The sequence below is a fragment of the Protopterus annectens genome, chromosome 7.part0 (genome assembly GCF_019279795.1).
Source record: "Protopterus annectens isolate FY-2018-M chromosome 7.part0, PAN1.0, whole genome shotgun sequence".
In the NCBI taxonomy this organism is placed as follows: Eukaryota; Metazoa; Chordata; order Ceratodontiformes; family Protopteridae; genus Protopterus; species Protopterus annectens.
Genome location: NC_056739.1, coordinates 1,526,145,266 through 1,526,167,097, shown reverse-complemented (window position 1 = coordinate 1,526,167,097; position 21,832 = coordinate 1,526,145,266). Strand labels below are relative to the sequence as shown.

Here is a 21,832-nt window from a genome sequence, read left to right as displayed (position 1 = left end):
TCACACAAATTCCTTTATAAAAACCCTATAGCTGACCCAGAAACCATATCCCAGAGTCCTAAGGGAGCAAAAGCTTCTATGGCTAAAAATTCTGTGCCCTCTAAAAGAGATTCCAGAGCCCTAGATAGATGGGGAAAGAAAATATACACCTCTGCAACTCTGGCTATGAGAGCATTGAATTGCCTGTTTCACATGTTGAAATTTCAACAATTCCTGCTGTCTCAGTTAAAACAAAAAATGAGCACACATTCAGAACAGCCTGAGTTCAAGGAAATGCAGGATCTGTTGCATGCAGCTGAACAGGTGGGCAAGCATACTTTACAATGCGGATTTGATTCATTAGAAGCTTTCTGTAGAGCAGCTGTTACTTGCTCTGTCATTCGTAGACATGCTTGGTTAAAAGAGCAAACCCTCCCTGACCATGTTAAAGCAAAATTATTAGATGCACCTTTACAACAAGATGTATTATTTGGTGTCAAAGCAGAAGAGGTTTTAAAGAAAATGGAGGATAAGGCTAAATCTATGCAAACGGTCAAGGATTTCTTGCAGGTACAACCCCCTCGCTTCAGCAGAAATTGGCCAACAAACAATTGGTCCTTTCCAGCTTCAGACAGATCACAGAGTGGCAAATACAGATGCCCAAGGGGCAGAGGTCAGTCACAGGGCCCTTACAAACCTCGCCAATGGGGTTTTGCTACCCAGAAAGGAGGAGAAGACAGGCCCCAAGCTAGCAGAAGGCAGACACAATGACTCTATCCTCAAACTACCAAGCAAATCTCTCCTGGCAACACCCTTGGGAGGAAAACTAGCATTTTTTGCAAACAACTGGCACATCATCATAACAGACAAATGGGTTCTAAACATGGTCTCTCAAGGATACAGATTCCACTTTCATACCTTACCAAGGATCAAAGGAATGCCAAACCTGCCACCAAATCAATGGGCAGAGGCACAAAAACAAATTACAGCTCTCATGAACATGAGAGCCATTCAACAGGTACCTACACAGGAGCAAGGATAAGGATTTTACTCAAGACTCTTCCTAGTTCCAAGAAAGGACAAAGCATGGAGACCCATTCTGGATCTTTCAATTCTGAACACCTATCTGCAAGTGCCAAAATTCAAGATGCTAACACTACAGCAGCTTCTTCCCATGCTGGGCAAGAATGCTTGGCTAGTCACTTTGGACCTCTTTGAGGCATACCTGCATGTCCCTATCAGACAAAATTGCAGAAGATACCTCCGCTTCATTGCAGGTTCAACGCATTATCAATTCTCTGCACTGCCCTTTGACTTATCTACTTCCCCCAGGGTCTTCACAAAATGCCTGGCACCAATAATTGCATACTGCAGACAAAGAGGAATTCAAATATACCCATACCTGGACGACTGTCTTATTCAAGCAGAAAGCAAGGACATTCTTTTACAGCATCTGGCATTTGTCAAACACCTTCTAAGTTGCCTAGGGTACACAGTAAACGAAAAGAAATCAAAACTAGTGCCCTCACAAAACATAATATTCCTAGGTGCCAGCTTGAATACAACAGCCCAGATGGCTTATCTCACGCCAGACAAACAACGACAGCTGATTCAATATTTCAAAATAATGGCAACAAAGTCCCAACTCCCTGCAAGAAAAATTCTGCAGGCCTTGGGATTCGTGGCATCTTGTATACTACTAATACCATTTGCAAAACTGCATATGAGGAAATTACAATGGCACCTGAAAAGTGTATGGACTCAGCACAGCCACAGCTTGGAAACAATGATTCCACTCATTCCCTGCCTTCAGCAGGAGTTTCTATGGTGGGCACAGGCATGTCACCTCAACAAGGGTCAGCCTTTCACCTTACCCACAGCCAGGCAAACTATGACAACAGATGCATCAGACTATGCCTGGGGAGCACACATGGCAGGACAGTGCATTCAGGGCAAATGGACTGCAGATCAGAGACACCTGCATATCAATCAAAAAGAAATGCTAGCAGTGCAGAATGCCCTAACAGCTTTCAAGGACCTTCTACACCCAGGACAACTACTAATAAGGACAGACAACACCACAGGTATGTGGTACATAGACAAGCATTCCTACCCTCTATGCAGGCAAGCAATGACCTTGTGGAACACTGCACTGTCTTACCAGGTTCAATTACAAGCACAATTCCTGCCAGGAAAGAAAAACACATTGGCAGACGACCTAACCAGAAACATCAGGGATCCACACTAATGGAAACTAGATCCACAAGTATTTGCAATGATAGCTCAAAAATGGGGACGCCCAGACATGGATCTGTTTGCAAGCCCCCACAACCACCAGCTGCAAAAATTTTGCACAAGGACCTTCCATCCACTAGCTTGGAAAGTGGATGCCCACTCATTCAGTTGGAAAACATTAACAGTGTATGCTTTCCCTCCCCTGCCTCTTCTAGCAAAGGTACTGCTGAAAGTCAGATTAGAGAGGCCGCAAATGATTCTCGTTGCACCAGACTGGCCACGCCAACATTGGTATCCAATTTTAAGGAACATGGCCCAGGGCCCACCATGGATTTTGCCACAAATTCCTCACCTGCTCACCCAGCGAGACAATCAGATTCTACACAGCCAGCTCAAGACTTTAAATCTGGCTGCATGGCAAATTACCTAAACAACCAGCCAACACCTTTATCCAAAGCTGTTATGGATGTCATTCTGGAGGCCAGGAGGCCCAGCACCAGGAAAACCTACTCAGACAAATGGAAAAGATTTTGCCCCTGGAACCAGGCTAAAGGCCTAAATCCCCTGGAGCCGAACATTCCTCAGATTCTACAATATTTAACTGAGATGAGGACTTTCCTTTTCATCTGTTAAGATCCACGCCTCAGCAATTTCAGCACGGATCCTCCTTTATTTTCACATCCACTCCTAAGACAGTACCTCAGAGGGGCTAAGAACGTAAGACCGCCAAGGAGAGCTCCAACACCTACTTGGGATCTCAACTTTGTCCTGGAAAAGCTTACACTACCGCCCTTTGAACCAGCTTTTTCAACTGATTTAAAATTTCTTTCATGGAAAACTGCCCTACTACTAGCAATAACCACAGCTAGAAGAGTCTCAGAGCTACAGGCACTAACGGCAGTGGAACCTTTCCTCATTTTTCATCAAGACAGAGTTTCTCTATGAACTAATCCTTCCTTTATGCCAAAGGTGGTATCCAGTGTGGCCCTAAACCAAACCATTCACTTGCCCACCTTCTTCCCAAATCCCCAGAACAAAGGAGAAAGACTCCTGCACTCTTTGGACATTCACAGGCAATTACGTTACTACTTGGATAAAACTAAGGCTTTCAGAAAAACTGACCAGCTCTTTGTAGCCTATGCTACAGGATCACAAGGAAAAGTTATCTGAAAACAGACCATTTCTAAATGGACAGGACATTGCATACGTTTCTGCTACACACATCATGGGAAACCAGTACCTGCTAACATTAGGTCCCACTCCACCAGGGCTACAGCTACATCAGCAGCCTTTATCAGGGGAGTGCCAACCAAGGATATTCTGGAAGCTGCTACTTGGAGTTCAGTGCACACCTTCACCAAACACAATCACTTACCTCTTGACTCTAAGACTAGAGCTGGTTTTGCCACTGCAGTTTTGCAGGGCCTACTAGCTTCTTCTAACCCTGTTTGACTCCACCTCCCCTCCTTAGCTTTGGGATTCAACCCAAGTGTGATGACTGCAGCAGGGTAACACGATGAACATAGTACAGTTTTGTACCTACCATAAATGTAGATGTTCGAGTGTTCACCCTGCTGCAGTCCAGGTTACCCTCCCTCCATCCCCTCTGAACTAGCTGAACTTATCTCTACCACTTTATCCTGTCCTACCTCTGTGATGTATTTGCTTGTACCTAAGGGTTTTGTTTTATTTTCATATAGCCATATGTGTATATATATATATATATATATATATATATATATATATATATATATATATATATATATATATAGCCTACCTTTTGGGGGCACCTGACATCTGGGGCAAGAAAAACTGAAGAAAATGGCGTCAGATGCCTCTTATATACCCCTGGCGCACTGACGTCAGGGAAGAAGCGACAGCAACCGACACCGGACCAAGACTTTGGAATTCGGGCCGACTGCGGGACCACCTGATGGCAGGATAACCCAAGTGTGATGACTGCAGCAGGGTGAACACTCGAACATCTACATTTATGTTAGGTACAAAACTGTACTTTAGTTCTGGGCAATAAATATTACATTTGTTTTACAGATGTCTTAAATGCCTTTGATTTATGTAGATGGTTACTAATGACAGTTTTCTCATGCAAACACTGATCTTTGGATTGAAGTAATCTTGTTATCAATGACTTCATGTAGGTAATTTCTGGCTACTCTAAGTTAATGTGTTCATAGGTAAATATTAGGCTGGTTGCCCTTGTGGGCCATTTTAAACCTAGCCAATTTCCTTTGTAGAGGGGTGAATCAAACCCTGTACTTTGTACCTGTGGGGTAAACACTTTGACCATTTTGCCAACGCCCAATCCACTGCATTTAGGGACACCTTGAGTCTCTAAAATCCTTGAGAACTCAATCCGTATACATAGCCATGGTGCAGATGACAGTTCTGAGAGTAGTGTCAGTGGGTCATCTTTGAACTATTTTACATCTTCAGCACTTTTTGCCCAGTCTTCAATTTCATCACATGAAACCTTGGGCAAGGAACTTTATTTTGCTGTTCCTACGTGTTGCCAGAATGAAGTTGGATTAGGATTTGTATTCTGTAGCCACATAGTAAGAAGCCTAGATTCTCAGGTAGTTCAATTTTTTAACAATATGGGTGCAAGAGATTGTTGTCCTGATATACTCTTCTTTCATGTCTAATTTTTGTACCTTTGATTACACTGAGTCATACCTAGTATCTCTGTGCCAGCAGCATTTTCTGTGGATGGTTGTGCCACACCAACGTAGAATGGACATTTACTAGATCCATGGTTGCCAGTTCCTCAGTCTGTTCATATGGAAGTTGTGACAGCCCATTATCACCACCATCCCATCGCATTTTGTTTTATTTAATGTTATGCATGTGTTCCTTCATCAGAATGAGGTCCCATTGACTGGGATGAAAGTACTCGATGTGTTTCACTTTGATATTGTTTGTTTAATAAAATGTTGGGAATTTGTTTGCTCCTGGCGATTCAGTTGGTGTTTTTTTTTTTTTTTTTGAAAACAATTATGGTAGTAGTTTGCCAGTCCTATGTAGGATCTCTATGGTATCACATTCTGAGGCCTAGATGTTTTGTGGCACAGCTCTGTACCTTATCTTTCATCTTGTATAGTCTGGTTTGGTCAGCTACATGGCCACAGTATGCAGATTCATTTTGAACAATTCACAATTATCTTTAAACTCTTACTCATCTGTCTAGGAACTTGTGAGTCCTTTAGGTGGTCTACAGTATTTCTTCCTTCAGGCTAATGTACTGGCTACACTGAATATGAAGTATTCCTTGGAATACTAGGTCCATTGCTTTCTGGTAAACAGCAGGTATAAGTCACACTTGGACAACTAGTCTGTTGTACTGAAAGTCTCCTAATTGGTGGGAAACACTGCAATATCTATTTTCTCTGTTCTATATACTTGTTTGTATTATGTTAAACATGGTAATTTTCAGAAATTCCTGCTCCTACCAGTGATATGAAAGTCTCCTTGATTGTTGGCAGGGTGTTATACTGGACTGATTGTAAGTTTGAAATGTTCACACATGTAAACACCTCTGTGATTTGCCTTTCTTTAGTACTTGCCCTGCGGATGTACAACATTCACTCACTTTACATTGTATAACACCTAATAATTTTGCAAGCTATTTAGTTCACTTCGTGTTTTAATTATTAAAATGTATTGTACTTCTGGGGCATTCTTTAATGTCGGGGCTGCATTTAATTCTAAGTTAGTTATTACCTTTGTGTCTCGTCACCTTTCCATGTACTGTACAAGTATTCGCTCATCTTCTAGGAGTATGTGTGCTAGCTTTTCGTCTGTAGTGAAACAGTTGCTGTTTCTGGCTGCAATTTGCAGAGTAGCAGTGTTGCTTGGGTTGTTAGTCATTGTCTGTCACCTACTACTTTATCTGCATCATACATAAGCAGGTGGGTTCAGCGTTTATGCTTTAACTTTAGCACTTTTCATCTGCCTACTGTGATGAATAGTTTGCTTGTGTAGTGGTATGTGTGATAATAACGTTCTTATGTAGAACTCATTGATAAAGTATTTCTTGCATCCCCATTCAGTTTTAAGATTCATTGTTGTGACTCCTGGAGTTATGCAAGTAATGTTTGTGTCATACTGTACAGCTCTAAGCACATCAAATCATAATGTTCATTTTGTAAGACTGCCTCTGTTTTGTCTGATCATTTCTCTGTACTTGTTGTCACCATTTTGTACATACTGTGATTCATGCTTGCCACATCGCACCCTATATTAGCATTCATTTTCTTATTACTTTTTCATTTGTGCAGTGTCTTAATATGGATCTTATATGATGTTTTCCACAACACTTTTGTTTAAACCAATGTTTGCTACTCAGGAGAATTGTTGGATATCATGTTCACAACACACTCACATCCTGTTGGATTTCAGGGAAGACTGTGACTGTTATTTCCAATCATACTGCTATATTAATGCTTGATTCAGTGCTAAAGCATCTTCAGAGAGGATGTTTTCACAACACATGTCACACCCAAGTCTGTCTCGTTCCATGCTTGCCCTTAACACTTGTAGTTCTCAGTTAAGCTGCACATCTCTAACATCTGTAATAATGTTATAAAATGTAACAGCTGCATTTTTTCTATTTTTTTTTTTAATTTTGTGGACTGTAGTTTACTAAGTAATGTATCAGGAAATTTGTCTCTAGTGGTAAAATACGAATAATTAGTAGTACTGTGTCCTACATGTTCATTCATTGTAAATGTGGCTGATAGTTGGCTTAGAGGATTAAGGAGCTGTTAACAAGCTGTTTCCTGTGGTTCAGTGATGCAAGGTTTGATTCCCTCTTCCTCCACTGGCTAACCAGACACTGCTCCCGAGCTAAGTCTGAAAAAGGTCTGTGGAGATCAGTGCTCTACCCTGGAAAACTAAAACATAGATAAAATAAATAAATAAATAAAAACTGCACTAATTTCAGGCAGGTGATCAGTGCTCTACCCTGGAAAACTAAAACAAATAAATAGATAAAAAGTGCACCAATTTCAGCCATTTTAATCTGCAACTATTCCTGCTACATTGACAGCAGTGTCAGAGAACATAATAACACACCAGTTTTGAAATAATTACCATTTTATACCAGTGCTCACACACAAAATTTAATTTCTTTCCTTGGAATTTCACTTTGGTGGCAAATTCCTTCAATTATCCTTGTATTTTTATTTTGCTTAATATTGTTAGTTTTGCTTAATGTATATTGATTTGCATTTACACTTGTGTATCTCTCCTGTATCCACAACTCCACAACTTGTTCTGTAGTTTTTCTGCAATTTTACTGTGTCTTTGGACCTGTTCACTGATTAGTAAATACAAACGTAATATTTATTTCTTGACAATAAATATGAGGCTTACAAATTTTATATAGTTTCACACACTAATGTGTCTTGTTATTATGCACAGACTCATTCTTGTGTCAGTCACAACAACTAGAGTACATGTGTCTGTGTTTCAGTAATAGAAATGGATTTGTGTTCTTTCAGAATCGGCCTTCTGTCATTACCTGTGCCCCTGCAAGCCATCGAAACTGCAATGTCTGCCCTGGTGTCCACAGTGGCTGTGGTTCATCGATGCCTGCCAACTACAGGAGACTTTCCAACTGTAAGTTGCATTTTAAACTTATTCTGGCTATGATTATCTCTTTTTATGGTGCATACACATGGAGTGGATATCCTACCTGATCCTGATAAAAGTTTACATTAGTTGGTTTTGCAAGTTTATGCGTTATTTTTTTCCCTTACTTAAATAATAAACATTATTTGTTAAGAAGATACAATCTCTAGGGCAGTGGTTACTGCTTTTCTCCGAAGCAGTGCAGATATATCAAACAAGTTAAAAAAAAGAAAGGCTTTCTGTATTGGAGAGAAGCCTTCTAGCTTATCAGTGAGAGTGGTAAGCACTAGATAGCCTGTCTACCACAAGAGGAGTGGTTTTTGGCTCATAAATTGTAGTTTATTGGCCATTTGGTTCATAGGTTGGTACTAGGCTATCGGCCCTAGGGCCTATACAAGCCTAGACATAACAATTCCCTGGCTATTTCTTCCCACACTATTTACTTCTTGGACCCCTGTCTAGCAGGGCGACTGACGTCCTCCCCGGTGTGAATTTCCTTTCTCCCATCCAATCGTCAAGGTTCCTTTTGAAGAGGGCCAAAGAGGTGCTCTGCTTGACATGTATGGGCATTCTATTCCAGAGTCTGGGGAGTCTCTGGGTCAGGAACCTATCCCTCCAGCATGTTTTGTTTATTGTGATGACAAGGTTTAGATCCCTTGAGCATGTGGCTCTGAGGGATTGAGATTTCTTTAAGTGTATCATGTCCAACAGCTCTGGGTTTGACATGGCCTTGTATGTTAAGTAGAGATCGCCTCTGAGTAAACGATATGTGAGCTGGAGTTTTTTAAGGTGGGCAGCATAGGGCATCTGCTTTAGGCCTGTGATTGTTTTTGGGCAGTTTTTCCATCTCTTTCCACTCAGTTTATTGACCATTTGGGCAGTTTTCCCATATCTTTCTACTCTCTGGTGTAGAAGCCCACATTTGTGTTTGTTTCCCACCTTTCCTGTAACTAGTCTAGTCCAGGTACAGATTTGCTGTATCCAGGACTGTTGGTAAGTTTCTGAGCCCCCCCAAGGCATTTTGTGTTGGAGGAAAGCCTTCTAGCTTATCAGTGAGAGTGGTAAGCACTAGGTAGCGTATCTACCACAGGAGGAGGGGTTTTTGGCCCAGAAATTGTAGATCATTGGCCGTTTGGGCAGTTTTTCCATCTCTTTCATCTTTCTGGTTTAAAAGCCCACGTTTACGCTTGTTTCCAGCCTTTCCTGTAACTAGTCTAGTCCAGGTACAGATTTACTGTATCCAGGCCTGTTTATAAGCTTCAGAGCCCCCCAAGCCTTTCTGTGTTGGAGAAAAGCCTTCTAGCTTGTCAGTGGGAGTGGTAAGCACTAGGTAGCCTGTCTACCATAGGAGGAGTGGTTTCTGGCCCAGAAATAGTAGCTTATTGGCCGTTTGGGCAGTTTTTTCCACCTCTTTCAACTTTCTGGATTAAAAGTCCACATCTGCGCTTGTTTCCAACCGTTCCTGTAACTAATCTAGTCCAGATACAGATTTGCTGTACCCAGGACTGTTTGTAAGCTTCTGAGAGGTGCCAGAGTCTGCTCTTCAAGTTTTCCCTTAGATCTGCTAGTTCTCTCCTCTCATGCACTTTTACTAGCTTATTAGTTTAGCACTTTACCAGACTTCTTGTCGCAATTATTGTAGCACGCAAAAGTGCTACCAGCATTAAACCTTCTACAAGGAAACCGCTCCGATATTTATTAATGCCCACCCCCTCCAGGCATGTCTAAAGGTCAGATGTTCATCGTGTTTCACTGTTGCAGTCATTACTCTTAGGTTATCTTGCTGGCAGGCTATCCTCAGTCGGCCAGAATTCCAAAGTCTAGGTCCGGCATCGGTTGCTGTCACCTCTTCCCTGACGTCAGTGCGCCAGGGGTATAAAAGATGCAGCCGACACCATTTTCTTCAGTCTTTCTTGCCATGCGGTGCCCAAAGCAAAAGCAGTTCGCAAGTGCTGGTCAGCCGACTCCTGAGATTTTCAAATCCGAATTTCAGAACCGAAGTCTTCATTAAAGCTAAGTACCCCGTTGGGGAAACTTTTTTTCTTGCTCCAGGCCGATGTCAGAAAAAGTTAACAATTGTATTTCTTGTGGGAAGCAAATACCTCATAAGGATTTTCACTCTTACTGTATTCCTTGCCTAGGCCCTGATCACAACGTTGCTAGCTGTCGGTTTTGTGCTAGATTTAACCAACACACTATTAAGCGTCGGTTCAATTTTGCATTTCATTACTTTGACCGAAGATTTAACTATATAATGCCGTCGGAACAGCCGACAATTGCAGTTTACAAAAAACGCAAGGACAAGGAAAAGGATAGGTATCCGAGGTCCAAAACCGACGACGAGGCCTCTGCTAGGCCAGTCGCCGGTTCGCTGGTTCTCAGTGAGGCACTTTCGCAGCCCCTGGCACCCGCTACCTCAGAGCCACAGGCCGCTTCCGACTCCCACGTGGAGCCGACTGGGCCTCTGGATACTCAAGGTACTGGACACTCGGAAATCATTCCGTCAGATGGGTCCGGAGCCGCTGAGCAGGCATCGGCTTCTGAGGGTGTCTTCAGACCTACACAACTATATATTAAGCCATCTTCAGCTTCAAAGATAAAGACTAAAGCAGCTCTAAAGACAAAGAAACAAGTACAGCATTCTCCTACTCAGACTTCCATGCCTAAAAAAACAGATGCTCAAAATGGCCGAAGACCTAATTACTTTGATCAGGGGCTCCCATCCCCCTCCTGATAAGAGGCCTAGGCAAGAGACAGAGTATGATTCTTCTGATCAGGTTTCTATTTCCTCTGATTCCTCTTCTGAACAGGATTATTCCATGCTTCCCTATGAGGATTCTGATTCTGAAAAATCCATTCCTTCAGCCTCTCCTCCTGAGGATTACTCTTTTGGGGAAACTCTGCATACCATGAGGGAGCATTTCCACTGGGAGAGCCAAGATTATTCTGAATCTAAGAAAAGGCTCAGGGACTTTCTGCTACTTCCTCAGCACAGACCCCTTGCTATTCCATCTGTTCTAGACATTGTAGATGATGTATTTTCAGAGTCCGGCCTGTCCCCTGACTCTTTACCCCCTGCACCTGCTAAGCCAGACAGATACTACAGGGTCCCAGAATCTCATAAATTCCTTTATAAACACCCCGTGCTGACCCAGAAACTATATCTCAGGGTCCCAAAGGGGTTAAAGCTTCCACTGCAAAAAACCCTGTCCCCTCTGATAGGGATTCCAGGGCTCTAGACAGATGGGGGGAAAAATTCTACACTTCTACTACCATGGCTGTAAAGGCTTTAAATTGTCAGTTTCATATGCTTAAATATCAGCAATATTTAATGTCTCCGCTTAAACAGAAATTGTTGACAAATACTGAATGTTCAGAGAACAAGGAATTGCAGGATTTATTGCATGCAGCTGAACAAGTGGGAAAGCATACTTTGCAATGTGGTTATGATTCACTGGAGGCCTCTTGCAGGGCAGGCCGTTACAGGTTCTGTTATTAGAAGGCATGCTTGGTTAAAGGAACAGAATCTGCCTAATCATGTTAAAGCAAAATTATTAGATGCACCATTACAGCATGATACTTTGTTTGGTACTAAAGCAGAAGAGGTGTTGAAAAAAATGGAGGATAAAGCAAAATCCATGCAGATAGTCAAGAATTTCTTACAGGTACAGCCACCCAGGTTTAGCAGGAACTGGCCTTCTAAAAATTGGTCCTTTCCTGTGTCAGACAGACCACAAAGAGGCAGATACAGGCATCCCAGAGGCAGATCTCAGCCCCAAGGCTCATAGAGGCCTAAACAATGGGGTGCTCCTTCCTCCAAAAGTGGAGAAGACAAAACACAACCTTTCAGGAAACAGTCCCAATGACTTTCCTCTACCAGATCCAAGTCCTTTTCTTTTGGCAGCCCCCTTAGGGGGGGAAACTAGCACTTTTTTCATCAAATTGGCAAATGGTTACCCAAGACAAATGGGTCCTGAACATAGTGTCCCAAGGCTACAGGTTCCATTTTCACACTCTACCAAGGTCAAAAGATATGCCAGACCTGCCACACAATCAATGGGCAGAGCCACAAAAACAAATTACAGCCCTCATGGATATGAGGGCCATCCAGCAAGTACCACTACAAGAGCAGGGGCAAGGATTTTACTCCAGACCTTTCCTAGTACCCAGAAAGGACAAAACCTGGAGACTAATACTGGACCTGTCTATACTAAATACGTTTCTGGAGGTTCCAAAATTCAATATGTTGACTCTACAGCAGCTACTGCCCATGCTGGGCAAGAAGGCTTGGCTCGTAAATTTGGACCTAAACGAGGCATACCTGCATGTCCCTATCAGACAATCTTGCAGAAGATACCTCAGATTCATAGCTGGCTCAATGCATTACCAATTCTCTGCACTGCCCTTTGGCTTACATACTGCACCCAGGGTCTTCACAAAATGCCTGGCACCAGTAATTGCGTTTTGCAGACAAAGAGGAATTCAAATATATCCCTACTTGGACGACTGCCTAATTCAAGCAGAGAACAAAGACATTCTTCTAAAGCATCTGGCGTTTGTAAAAAGATTACTAATTGGCCTAGGGTACACAGTAAACGAAAATAAATTAAAACTAGTGCCCTCTCAAGAGATAATATTCCTGGGTGCAAGCTTAAATACAACTGCCCAGATGGCTTATCTCACGCCAGACAAGCAAAAACAACTGACTTCTTACTTCAAGGATTTGGCAACAAAAACCCACTTATCTGCAAGAAAAATCCTGCAGGCCTTGGGTTTTATGGCATCCTGCATTCTACTAATTCCATATGCCAGACTGCATATGACGAAACTACAATGGTATCTAAAAAGTGTTTTGGACTCCGCATTGGCACAGCCTGCAGACAGTCATTGCACTCATTCCCTGCCTGCAACAGGAGTTTCGATGGTGGGCAGAAGCCTGTCACCACAACAAGGGTCTGCCTTTCAGTTTACCCACAGCCAGACAGGCACTTGACAACGGATGCTTCAGATTATGCCTGGGGGGCCCATATGGCAGGAAAATGTATTCAGGGCACATGGCCTGCAAACCAGATGCATCTTCACATCAATCAAAAAGAGATACTAGCTGTTCAAAATGCCCTGGCAACTTTCAAGGACCTGCTTCATCCAGGACAACTACTGATAAAGACAGACAATACTACGGTCATGTGGTACATAAACAAGCAGAGAAGTACACATTCCTACCCCCTCTGCAGACAAGCAATGACCTTATGGGGCACAGCATTGGCTTTTCAAGTTCACCCGCAAGCACAATTCCTGCCAGGAAAAACAAATACTCTGGCAGACGAACTAAGCAGAAATCTCATGGATCCCCGTGAATGGAAACTGGATCCACAAGTCTTCAGCGTGATAACAAGGAAATGGGGATGCCCAGATATAGATCTATTTGCCTCCCCTCACAACTGCCAATTGCGGAGATTTTGCACAGGGATTTATCACAAGCAAGCATGGAAAGTGGACGCCCTATCCTTCATCTGGAAAAATCTAACAGTATATGCCTTTCCTCCACTGCCTCCCTTTCTCAGGGTGCTCCTAAAGGTCAGACAAGAGAAGCCCAAAATGATACTGATTGCACCAGACTGGCCACGCCAGCACTGGTACCCAATCCTAAAGAGCTTGTCTCAAGGTCCAGCATGGATATTGCCTCAAACTTCTCACTTGCTGACCCAACAAAACAATCAGATCCTGCACAGCCAACTCAGGACCTTAAGTCTGGCAGCATGGCAGATAATGTAGCCATTCAGAACACTCCTCTTTCAAAAGCTGTTTTGGATGTTATATTGGAGGCCAGGAGGCCCAGTACCAGAAAATCTTATGCAGAAAAATGGAAGAGATTCTGTGCTTGGAACCAGGAACAAGGCATTGACACGTGTGTACCAAATATCCCTCAGATTTTACAATACCTAACTGAGATGCTGAACAAAGGCCTTTCATTCTCATCAATTAAGATTCATGCCTCTGCCATTTCAGCCCATTACAATACGGAACCACCTATTTTTTCTCATCCTTTAATAAGGCAGTACCTCAGAGGGGCCAAAAACATTAGGCCTCCAAGGAGAGCACCAATTCTGGCCTGGGACCTCAATTATGTTTTGGAAAAACTCACACTTTTCGAGCCAGCATCAACAGCAGATATAAAATTCTTATCCTGGAAAACAGCTCTGCTCCTAGCAATAACCTCTGCAAGGCGAGTCTCGGAGTTACAAGCACTCATGGCTGTGGAACCTTTTATCATTTTTCATCCAGACAGGGTTTCTCTGAGGACAAACCCTACATTTATGCCTAAGGTGGTGTCCAGTGTGGCCCTCAACCAAACCATTAACTTGCCTACCTTTTATCCAAATCCACAGAACAAGGGTGAGAAAATTCTGCATTCTTTGGACATACACAGGCAGTTACGCTTCTACTTGGACAGAACTAAAGCTTTCAGAAAGACTTCTTTTAGTGTCATATGCTGCAGGATCACAAGGAAAGGCTATCTCAAAACAGACTATTTCTAAATGGATAGGCCATTGCATCCGTTTCTGCTATTTTCAGCATGGCAGAACAGTGCCTAAGGGCATTAGGCCTCATTCTACCAGAGCAGCAGCCACCTCAGCAGCCTTCCTCAGAGGAGTACCAACCAAAGATATTTTAGAGGCTGCAACTTGGAGTTCAGTGCACACTTTCACAAAGCACTACCACTTACCTCTTTACTCTAAGTCCAGAGGAGGCTTTGCCACTGCAGTTCTGCAGGGCCTCATAGCCTCTCCTAATCCTATTTAGCCCAGCCACCCATCCTTAGCTTTGGGATTCAACCCAAGAGTAATGACTGCAACAGTGAAACACTATGAACATAGTACAGTTGTGTACCTACCATAAATGTAGATGTTCGAGTGTATTCACTGTTGCAGTCCAAGTTACCCTCCCGCCACCCCCCTTTTCTTTGCTGGGACTTATCTGAACTTCTCTATCCTATACAACCTATTTGGTGTATTTGCTTGTAGATGAAGGAAATGTTATTTTTGTGCATGCGTTTTTATTGGCATATTTTTCAGCCTTCCAATTTGGGGGCACCTGACATCTGGGGCAAGAAAAACTGAAGAAAATGGCGTCGGCTGCATCTTTTATACCCCTGGCGCACTGACGTCAGGGAAGAGGCGACAGCAATCGACACCGGACCTAGACTTTGGAATTCTGTCCGACTGAGTGTAGCCTGCCAGCAGGATAACCCAAGAGTAATGACTGCAACAATGAATACACTCGAACATCTACATTTATGGTAGGTACACAACTGTACTTTCCCAGTGCTTTCTCGTATTAACCTGGTGAACTTGGGTATCTTGAGGCAATGTAGCAACTGCCTCATGTACACTGACAACCCTCTTCTCTTGCCTCCCAACACTAAGACGTGTAAGGGATGCACTTATATATCCAAATTGGAAGACACGCACTCTCCAGCCAAGACTGGAATAGCTGGTCAAGAGGAGAAGTTCAACACTTGCACCACACCACATGGACCTCCAGAACACACACCAGCATTGCCGTCACATACAAACACAAACCACACACCCATCGTCGCTGAGGCTCTCAAAAAAAATCTACACAAACAACAGAGACTTCCAAGGCAGAAATGCACCCGACCAACACAACACTAATGATGAGACACATAACTCTGCTAAACAGTGTCCCACTCAACCAAAGCTCCTAAGGCAAAACAGCATGCTCAACACACTAGTCATAGGTGACTTGGTAGTGAGACACATTGATGTCCCACTCACTAGGCTGAATAAGGAGAAAGTAACAGTCAGGTGCCAGGATCCACCACGTAACGCACGCACTCAGGTCGCTCAATAACAGGTACAAATATGAGTCTGCCATTGTACATGTGGGTGTGAATGACCTGAGATGTACCTCCCTGGACTACATGAAAAGAGACATGGAGGAGCTCTTGGATTATGTAGCCCAGGCGGGTATGTCTCTAGCCTTGAGGAGCATCCTACCATCACCCAGAATGATACCACAGTACAAGCAGAAAATGATTGATTTCAACAATTGGCTAAGTTTCTGGTGTCATTCTAAGGGGATCCAGTATCTGTCTGCCTGGGATGACATGATTGACAGACCTCAATGCTTTGCCAGAGATGGCCTGCATTTGTCACCCCTGGGCTTCTGGATACTGGCCAAGGCTCTTGACACCCCTACAATGCCTTTTTTAGGCGGTGTTCCAAAGACCAAATTGCCATCATAACAGCTACAAACAAATGCAATCCTAGAGTCATGCTGCTCAACGCTAGAAGTCTAAATCTCAAAATGCACTTGCTCGAAGCACTCCTTAAAATGGAGAATATCGACATTTGTGCTGTAACAGAGACCTGGTTCAAGGCAGCAGAAAGCACCCCTGCACTACCAGGCTATAACTCATTCCACACCTTTCGGCCCCAGAACTTGGACTGAAGCTCCAAAGACGGTGGTGTTTCCATATTCATAAAGAATGCACACACCTCCAGACTGGTAGCCCAACATAAAGTATCTGAGATACTTCAGGTGCAGCTAACACTGGGTAAGACAGTAATTCAGGTCATAGCCTGCTATAGGTCCCCAACCATGTCCCAAGACTGGCACTCCACGTTCCTAAGCACCCTGGAGAATATTAGGGTCCAACCTAACACACTCATACTGGGCAACTTCAACTACCCCTCCATTAAATTGGAAAACTACTCTTGTACCAATACACTTGCCCAACGCTTTCTGGAATTCATATTCCAAAGCTCTGGACCAGCTTGTTCTTACCCCCACTAGAGGTAGCAACATCCTTGACCTGATCATTACTAACATGGGCAACTGTTGCTCTATACCAATAGTCAACTCCTCCCTGATTAGATCCGACCACAAACTAATCACCTTGGAAATTCACATCCCTCCCACCCACCCCCACCCCCACAAAGGTAACCACCATGAAAAACTTTTCCAAAGCTAACTTTGGGCTCCTAAAAACAGAGGTGGCTAACTTTACGGCACCCATGGAAATGGAGAATAGTTGCATAACCATCAAATCATGCACCAATGCACTGTACGAACATGTGCACAAGACACTCTCCTCAAAAAAACAGAAGCCAATCTGGTGGTTCCCTGCCGTAAATAAACTCTACAACAGGCAGAGGAAACTGATGCAGAATAAGGTGAAGTCCCAAGACTGGAAAAACTCCCTTATCAGCCTCAACAAAAGGTTGAGATCCCTCATCAGTTCATCTAAAGCTAGCTATGAAAATAGAATTGCAGCAGATAGTAAAGACAACCACAAGGCCTTCTATAGTTACGTAAAGAATCTACACAGCATTACCTAGATTTGCTCTGAGCTACTGCACAATGGTACCTCCTATACCAAGCCAACAGATATTGCCAATATACTGGCCGACAGATTCAGTCCTAACTTTACCCCTCCCCCCCAAAGGAACAATCACAATATCAGTCGATTGCCAGGCACCCAGTATTACTGCTGCACAGGTTAAAACAGCACTGTCCAAGGCCAAGAATACAACTTTTATGGGACCTGACAATATCCCTGGCTGTGTTCTACATGAACTACAGAGTCAACTGGCACCTCACATGTGTGCCCTGTTCAGTCACAGCCTCACCTCAGGCTTTGTCCCTACCGAATGCTGCACTGCTACAGTCATCCCTCTCCACAAAGGAGGAGCAACTACAGACCCCGGGAATTATCGCCAATTAGCCTGACGAGTGTGATATGCAAAGCTATGGAACACATCATCATGGACCTAATAAACAAGGATGTAGGGAATCTCCAAATTCTGGATCCTACACAGTTTGGTTTTGTAAAGGTTAGATCATGCCCGCTCAACTTGGTTGACTTATTTGAGTCAGTCACCAGAGCTGTGGATAAAGGCAAGGTGGTTCATACCTCCTTCCTTGATCTGGCCAAGGCCTTTGATACCATTCCCCACTCAGGAATCATAGAAAAACTCACTAAGTTAGGCAACAACCCCTATGTCACTAGGTGGGTTGCAAACTGTCTCACAGTTAGAACCCACAGTGTGAAAGTAGCTGACTCCCAAGTCATATTTCCAACCAGTCACGAATGGAGTCCCACAGGGTTCAGTCCTGGGTCCACTCCTGTTTGGTATCTACTTTTCGGAAGTCCAGGCCAACATGAAGGGACTCTGCCTGACAAAGTTCACAGACAATTGCAAGTTGGGAGCTATTATTTACTCCCCAAGTGATGTTGACATCCTACAGAAAGGCCTCAATGACACCAACAACTGATGTCAGAACCATGGCCTTAAGCTCAATGCCAAAAAATGTGTCGTCATCCCCCTTGGAAAAACCCGGTTCCACTGAACACAGAAGGCTTTATAAGAGATCTGGAAACACAGGTTGACAGCAACCTCTCTCTTGACCACCACGTTACCACTGTGGTCAGAATGTCCTTCTGTGTGGCACATCTCATTACTAAGGGTTTTACATCCAGGAAGAAAGAGGTCCTTGTCTCCCTCTACTCTTCCCTCATTAGGCCAGTCATCAAGTACAATGCCCCATTTGTCATGTACCTCACTAAACACCTGCAACAATTGGAGAGGCTGCAAAAGTACCCCACAAAGAGGATCCTAGGCCTTAAACACTGGTCCTATATAGACAGACTCAAAAACTCCCAACTATTTTCTGTCTGATATCGCCTACTTAGAGGCGATCTCTGCTTGACTTACAAAGCCATGTCTTACCCAGCTCTGTTAGAAATACTACATCTAAAGAAATCCCAATCCCTCCGCACCACATGCTCCAGAGACCTCAACCTTATTACCACAATCAACAGAACATGCAGAAGGGACAGGTTCATATCCCAGAGACTGCCCATGCTATGGCATAGACTCCCCATACATGTCAAGCAGAGCACCTCACTGGCCCTCATCAAGAGGAATCTTGATGAGTGGATGGGAAATGGAAAATTCACCCCAGGGATAACTCCAGTGGCTCTACTTGACAGAGGTACTAGGTTGGGTGGCACGATGCCATGGTAATCCTATAGGCTAGGCTTGTAAAGCCTAGTACACACCTATGAACCTATAAAATGTAGATATCCAAAATAATTATCATCTGTGCTTATTAATTCTGTTTTCTGTAAGAGTCATTCTAAATCTGTAAAGATTATCCCAGTATAAAATCTTAGACCTCTCAGTCAATTACTGTCTTATGTGTTCATAAAGGAAGTGTTCAATCATTTTAGGTGACTAACACTGCTTCTGCGTTTTTTCTAAATAAGGCTACTTATTTATATCTAGCACATGCAAAAAGCTCAGTATACTGTTTTATTAGATACAATCCACGTTCAGTTAATATGAAGCACATCACATTTTCTGCGTGTGTAATACATACATGCACACACATATTGAATCCTTCATAGAGTGAATGCAAAAAGTGCAATAATTTTAGACTGGAGTCGGTAAGTTTAATAAGACTGTTATTTATGGTACTAGCTGTTTTAGTAAAGTTCTGTGCAACATCCCTGTAGAAGACTAATATGCAAGCAATTTCCTCAGCAACATAGTCCTCTTATAAAATCAAGTCTTTAAATGCATACAAGATTTCAGTAAAGTTGAATGAAACAAATCACAGACTAGAAAGCATTATGGAAGTTGCATCAAATTATAATAAACATACCTTAAGATGGACCTGGATTTTTACATTATATCCAATTATTGTCCTTGAGAAACCGGTTGGTTTCTGTTTCTAATATTCTCCAAATAGATAATTTTCATTGTCAGTTAACTAGTGTACATTTTCCTTGTATATTTCTGCTACCTGGTAACCTAGTTACTTGTTTTTGTTACATATTGAAAATGTAATGAAAGGAAAATTAGTCAAAAAAGAAAGTATAATGTGAGAGATCAAGACTGAAGTCTAGCCAAATTCCAGGGCATGTGAAGAAGTTATTTTGTCAGTTAGTGGTACTGTTAGGACCAACCATTATGAGAGGAGGTGTACCAGCAAGCCCTGTGCCAAAAAGCAGCAAGTAAGTTTTTTAATGGTGTTAACTTTCCACTGCACACTGTGTTCATACTGTTATCCATGTTTAGTCTTAGTAAGTAAATAAAAAATAAATATGTATGTAAGTAAATGTAACTATTATGCTGTCACATTGTATATCTCAACTAGGTTCCGGCTTCTGCCATTCAACCTGTATTTCCTTCCCTTTTTTTTTTTAAATCAGTAGTGTAACCAAAAGCACAATTGAGTCAGTCGGCCCCTTTACTAGTTTTTAAGTATAACACATTACTTTTCACAAGGTTTATCTGGTAGCCCCTGCATATACCCCTTTGCATAGATGCTGTGTTTCAAATATATTGCTGTTGGGAAAAAGTCGTCATCCCAACCCTGTTTTCCTATATTTGTTTACCTACACTTTTCTTTACTGAAACTTTCATTTTGACTAATTTACTTTTCTACTATTCTTTCAGTTCATCTCCTACAACAAATTTCATATTTGGTATCTTTCCACTCGCATCCCTAAATTTTAATCAGTTACTGCTGACCACTCCAGATTATGTAAACAATTTCCAATGTCTTTTTTTCTTTACTTAAATCTTGTAAAATTTTCCTTTATTCTTTACAGACATGCAAAAAATGCTACTACTTCCCTATTACACAAAAAGCTGCATTATTTCCATGTACATGCATCCTGTTCACTTTGCTCCCAGTCTTATAACCTTTTTCTTTTATGGTTCTTAGTGTAGCATGGTTGTTAATGTAACATTCTAAGATGGCTGTGACTATAAAGTAATAACACTGGAAAGTAATTAATAACATTCATAAGACAAGTCCCATCACTACCTGCTCTTGTCTCACTACCCCCTTCCTTAATAGCATTATATTCAGTGTCGTTTGTTTTTTTCTCATCTGTCCTTATTGCTAGCCACTATTCCTTCCTGTCCATCCCAGATGTATTTCTCTTTTAAAAAGACTTTTAAGCACTCTCGCCTCTTACTTTGTCTGTTCATGTAAATCTTTTTTTGCATTATTACACAGTTATGTTTCTCATTCTTTACTTCATACATTCCTTTACAGTCTTTAGAGCATTAATTTTACTTTTTTGTTCTAGTTTTTCATAAACCCCTCCACTTCTTGTATATTGAAGTACACTTTTACATATGTTAGTAATAACTTTTGGGACTTCTGCCACAGAAGGCCTGATGGCCAGCTGCATTCTTTCTCCTTCAGCTAAGCAGATGCCCTTCTCACCTGGACATCAGTTGTATAAAAGGGACATGTTGCCTGTACCATATTCTATTCTTTCTTGACACAGTTTTCTCAAGACAGAATGCATCATCAGTAGCCCTCTGGTTAGGCCTGGCTTGCAGAGCTGAATTATTCCTTGGGAAACAATTCTTATGTTTTTTTTGTACCAGTAACTTTCTGGTATAAGGGCTTGATGTCAAGAAAGTGAGAAAATGAATAATTGCATAACATGTAGAGAATAGTCCCCACAAAGACATCAACAGCAAGTGTCTTTTTTGCCCGGCACCTGAGCATAACATCACGCATTCTCCCTGGTATGCAAGGTTTAACCAGACGACTATCAAGTGGGACAAAATAAATCTCTCTAGAACTGTATTTACCAGAGGAAGTTACATGCCTTGTCTAATGAATCCCATGATGTCAGACAAACCCATTGCTGATACTTCACTGAAAAAGGAAGTATTTTAAGAAACACCCTAAAAAGAAGGCATACAGGGAGGCTGATGAATTCTCATCAGTATGTGAGAGCTCCTAGGTTCTAGAGAATGATGTCTGTTGAGACCCTTTTGTAGCCCCTGATCCTGGTATCTCTTTTGGCCTAGCCTCTGGTATTGCTTCTCTGGAGGTTGCCACATACTCATTTGATAATGCATGCTTGTGAGCCAAATAACTCAAACACTTGACTCCTGCAGAGTTCTCT

At 42.5% G+C, this 21,832-nt stretch overlaps 1 protein-coding gene across 4 annotated transcripts in view; it reads left to right on the top strand.

The window, feature by feature from the left end:
- Positions 1-21,832, top strand: part of VGLL4 (vestigial like family member 4) — a 1,022,072-nt gene that overhangs the window by 994,297 nt on the left and 5,943 nt on the right. For all 4 annotated transcript variants that reach the window (XM_044078063.1, XM_044078064.1, XM_044078062.1 and 1 more), the window contains one exon: positions 7,734-7,851. In XM_044078063.1, coding sequence (XP_043933998.1) covers positions 7,734-7,851 — 118 coding nt within the window. The remainder of the gene's footprint in view (positions 1-7,733; positions 7,852-21,832) is intronic.